The sequence below is a fragment of the Haliotis rufescens genome, unplaced genomic scaffold (genome assembly GCF_023055435.1).
Source record: "Haliotis rufescens isolate VD_foot unplaced genomic scaffold, xgHalRufe1.0.p SCAF_13, whole genome shotgun sequence".
Taxonomy (NCBI): Eukaryota; Metazoa; Mollusca; class Gastropoda; order Lepetellida; family Haliotidae; genus Haliotis; species Haliotis rufescens.
The window spans coordinates 34,878,686-34,883,807 of NW_025963813.1; the positions used below are offsets into that span (position 1 = coordinate 34,878,686).

Genomic DNA, 5,122 nt, shown 5'->3' on the forward strand with positions numbered 1-5,122 from the left:
TTAAATAAAGAACAAGGTAACAGAGCAACACAGTCGGGCTTTATGTAACTGGACATCAGGTCATCAGGGCACATTCGCGCCGTCGTTTTGACGTTGAAATAACAATCATGGTCTGACACAATTATAAATTATATATAAATTAATAACTGAATCGGGGGCACGGGTGGCCCAGTCATCTAAGGCGCCGCGATTCGCTGTGCAGAGTTGCGTCCCTTGGGCACGCCAGAAACCTATGATTGTGGGGTCGAATCCCGGTTCGCCCCGATTATGTTTCTAGCTTTGTCAGCACCATACCCGTGCTCGTGGGTTTCACCGAAGTGGTACACGTCTGAGACCTGCATCACTTGGGGCTTTCCTCCCACATTAAGCTGACACGCCGCGATATAACTGGAATACTGTTAAAAGCGGCGTTAAACCTAACTCACTCGCTCGCTAATAACTGAATCAATTTTGGTAATCGCCCTTTAAGTTGTGAACTGATCACATGGAGCGTGTGTTATCTTTCTTGACAATGAGGGTCAGTGTGTACTCATCTTGCTTTCACTGCTTTCTAACCAGACAGGAAGGAAGGTATGTTACGCTTTTGTCCGCTTGAAGGGGCTTCGATTTTAGATATAAACCTACCGTGGTTTAAAATGTGATGTAGTTCTACTGCAGAGTGAGTGAGTGAGTTTGGTTTTACGCCGCTTTTAGCAATGTTCAAGCAATATCACGGTGGGGGACACCAGAAATAGGCTTCACACATTGTACCCATGTCGGGAATTGAACCCGGGTCTTCGGCGTGACGAGCGAACGCTTTAACCACTAGGCTACCCGACCGCCCCCCTACTGTAGAGTAGATACGTTTTACAGTTCTTATGGGAGATCGATCGGTTGTCAACTTTGTGAATCGATATGTAGGCTATAGCTGTGTTCATAAGCACGGTGTTTTGAGTGAAAAGGCTTTATAAATTTAAAAGGGTTTCGTAGCAAAAATAAAATCTTTTTTAACCAATCAGAATCAAGCATTCATGGGAGAATATAGAAGAACCTACATTCACTATTTAAGTAAACTTTCATTATACCATGATAGTGATTCATTAACACATGCTCATGATATATAGTCAAAGAATCGACTCTGCGTTTCGCGGAGATGTCTTATGAATATGGAAAGGGTTTTGTTGCTTTTGTTTGAACACTAATGTATTCTGGTAGGTTGATCAGAGTATTGCCACTTTGATAAACTTTTGAAATAAAAAAGCGAGGACAAGAGTCGACGACCATGAAGGATGGTGACTTTGAACTTAATGTAGGGGTCGCAGCTTTGCGTCCGCCATGATGCCCCTTGGTCCGGACCCGTCAGTCCGAACGAGTACAACCTGACAGAAGGACATAACTCTACACCCATGAGTGAGTGAGTGAGTGAGTATGGTTTTACGCCGTTTTTAGCAATATTCCAGCAATATCACGGCGGGGGACACAAGGAATGCTACACCCATGAATTGCTAATTGGAACTATATTAATCCGGACACACAGAATGCCACTGTATGCTTTAGCTCTGTGAAACCAACAGATTGCATGAGACTGTTACAGTATGCTATTATCTGTGAGGGGCGGTCGGGTAGCCTAGTGGTTAAAGCGTTCGCTCGTAACGCCAAAGACCCGGGTTCGATTCCCGACATGGGTACCAAGTGTGAAGCCCATTTCTGGTGTCCCCGCCGTCATATTGCTGGAATATTGCTAAAAGCGGCGTAAAACCATACTCACTCACTCACTATTATCTGTGAAAAGATTGCCAGGCAATTCTTGTCAGTTGACGGTTGACATAGATGACACGGTTATGGATATTACTTCTTTAATGTATTGTTTTTGAAACGTTTTGGTATAGATCATTATACCAAGACTGAGACTGTGTCATAATCTTTCAAATAATGCTTCAAGCATCACTGTGTCATGTAAGAACAACAACAGCCTCATTCGAATCTCAATAAACTACATATTTTGAGGAATAGTGAGTGAGTGAGTGAGTTGGGTTTAACGCCGCTTTTAACAATATTCCATTTATATCGCGGCGTGTCAGCTTATTGTGGGAGGAAAGCCCGAAGTGATGCAGGTCTCAGACGTTAACCACTTCGGTGAAACCCACGGGCACGGGTATGGTGCTAACAAAGCTAGAAACATAATCGGGGCGAACCGGGATTCGACCCCACAATCATAGGTTTCTGGCGTGCCCAAGGGACGATACTCTGCACAGCGGATCGCGGCGCCTTAGACGACTCGACCACCTGTGCCCCCTTTTGAGTAATAAAGTATATCGATTGACATGAAGGAAAAATCTAAAATACCATCTATGTCATGACAGAAAGCTGAACATTTTTATCACCATTTTCACAACGCCAAAGGGGGCACTGGTAGCCCAGTCGTCTAAGGCGCCGCGATTCGCTGTGCAGAGTTGCGTCCCTTGGGCACGCCAGAAACCTGTGATTGTGGGTTCGAATCCGGATTCGCCCCGATTATGTTTCTAGGTTTGTCAGCACCATACCCGTGCTCGTGGGTTTCACCGAAGTGGTAAACGTCTGAGACCTGCATCACTTCGGGCTTTCCTCCCACATTAAGCTGACACGCCGTGATATAACTGGAATACTGTTAAAAGCGGCGTAAAACCCAACTCACCCACTCACTCACAACGCCAAACGTACAAACACTAAACATTTCATTTTACTTAATTGCAGAGGCGCATTCATGACAACATGACTGATCGACGTTTACAAAATATACTGATATTCAGTATAATGCAAATGTCCGGCCGGTAATCAGTATGGCGTTTATAATGAGATCTGTTACTTTCAAATGAATGCATTTATTGAAAAGAAGTAAACATAGTAATGCATTGCTTTCATTACCTTGACCAGATGTGGACAATGGAGATCTTAACGTATCTACTCTTCTTCTTTCTGACTACAGCAGAGGGTGAGCTATTTTCATTATGTCCACTGGAGATATCTTTGTGAAATCACATTCATTCTAATGCTGTGAATAAAGAGCATACATTGGTATAGACAGTCACTTTGAAGATTTCCTGTCATGTAATACTTAATGGTGTCCCTTTTCGTGCATATTAAAGCAGACAGGTGACGTGAGGTGAAATGGAGTTTAACGTCGCGTCCAAGACTATTGCACTTACATAACGACGTGCATGCACGTGTGTGTTTGTGTGTGGCTGACTGTACTAGTCCGGAGTGATGCTGATACAGTATACAGTATACTGACTCCGAGCCGACCAGTCCTTGTTTTAGCTCTGTAGTGCCGAGCGCCAGACAGGGTAAGAACAAGTACCATCTTCTAACGTATTTTGGTATGACGCGGCCGGGATCGAACCCGCTCTCAGGGCGGACGCTCTACCTCTAGACCACAGAGACGGTCTAAAGCACGCAATTGAAGGCAGACGTCAATTACTGGCGAAACAATTATAGCTATTAAGTTCACGTCCAATATAACTGACTGCGGCGTAAAACAGAATTTACCAATGTGCAAAGTGTGTATTCTTTAAAATCTTCAACATCATCTTAAAATTTCTCTCTTCAACAGCAAGCGTTGTGTGGACGCACAATGAATTCGACCCCGTGTACTTCAGGAATGGCATGCATAGTCCTGTCACCGACGAAGATGTCAACGGATCAGCAACAGTAGTTCCGGATCCAAATGGAGGTTCCAACCTCGTTCTGAAAGTCTTTTATGAGAAGGGGAGATACAGCCACCATGGGCCAAACAGCAAGGTGCAGTTCTTTGCCACTCCAATCAAACCACGTGTCGCCATGACCTTGAGTTATGACGTTCGATTCGACCCAAATTTCGACTTCCGCATAGGCGGCAAACTTCCGGGATTGTATGGTGGTCTGGTCAATTGTTCAGGTGGGAGACACTCAGAAAACTGCTTCTCTACAAGGTTCATGTGGCGAGAAAATGGGGACGGAGAAGTCTACGGCTATGTTCCTGACCCATCGCACCAACTCCCTGGTTTCTGTACGAAAAATGTTTGTAATCCAGTGAAGGGCTTTTCGTTTGGCAGAGGGTCCTGGCGGTTTCAACGTGGCGTATGGCAGAATATTGCACAGTCGATCCAGCTGAACACCCCCGGGAGCACGGATGGGGCGATCAAGGTGTTGCACAATGGGAAGGTGGTGTACGCCGATGACAACCTAGCACTACGGTCACAAAGTGATGTCAACATTGATGGCATTTTCTTTTCCACCTTCTTTGGTGGGAGCAACGCAACCTGGGCCCCATTTCGTGATTGTTACGCGTGGTTCAAGAATTTCGCCATCTCATTTGACACCGGGCCTGAAGTTGCGGTTGGATGAAGTCCTCACAACTTTCTGATCTTCACCATTGTATTTGCTTCTAAATAAAGGTGCAAGTTCAGATTTCCGGTTTTTGTCTTATGTGGAATGCAGTTCCCTAATGTATGTCATCTGCTTATTCATCAGCGTCATCTTATTTGCAACATGAATGAAGGTTAAAGACTGTCAGTGCAGCCAACATACAGTCTTCTTGTTACACATAACTCTAACACTGTTGTTTCGTAATTGCATTGTATGAAAAACAAACAGAGCCAAAAGTCTAACAATTTCAATGTCATCAACAGACATTAGAATCGAATATATCAGTCAGGTGGATGTACACAGTGCATAAGCCTCATAGACAAGCAAAACATGATTTTCATTTTCTATATATCAATAGTTACATATTTTACGCATTTTTTTCCTTCCCTTTGTTTTGTATTACATCGACCTGTTATTGTACGAGGAAGTTGAAAGTAACAGGACAGAATCGAGCGTTCCATTAAACAATAACTTGTCATGATACATCGTACATACATCCAGTGTTTATGGTGTACAAGTCATTTCAGTTCGTATGGTTGGTGTTGTTGTTGGTGTGTTGTTTAACGCCGCACTCAGCAATATTCCAGCTATATGACGGCGGTCTGTAAATAATCGAGTCTGGACCAGACAATCCAGTGATTAACATCATGAACATCGATCCACGCAATTGGGATCGATGACATGCCAACCAAGTCAGCGAGCCTGACCACCCGATCCCGTTAGTCGCCTTTTACGACAAGCATAGTCGCCTTCAGTTCCT

General features: G+C 44.2%; 1 protein-coding gene across 1 annotated transcript; it reads left to right on the forward strand.

Annotated features, from left to right (window-relative positions):
* The first annotated feature begins 494 nt into the window (after positions 1 to 494).
* On the forward strand, positions 495 to 4,404 carry LOC124151578. Its single transcript, XM_046524104.2, has 3 exons — positions 495 to 570; positions 2,893 to 2,950; positions 3,569 to 4,404. The coding sequence occupies exons 2-3, from the start codon at positions 2,893 to 2,895 to the stop codon at positions 4,339 to 4,341; spliced, it is 831 nt and encodes a 276-aa protein (XP_046380060.2). The 5' UTR covers positions 495 to 570; the 3' UTR covers positions 4,342 to 4,404.
* Positions 4,405 to 5,122: the final 718 nt, after the last annotated feature.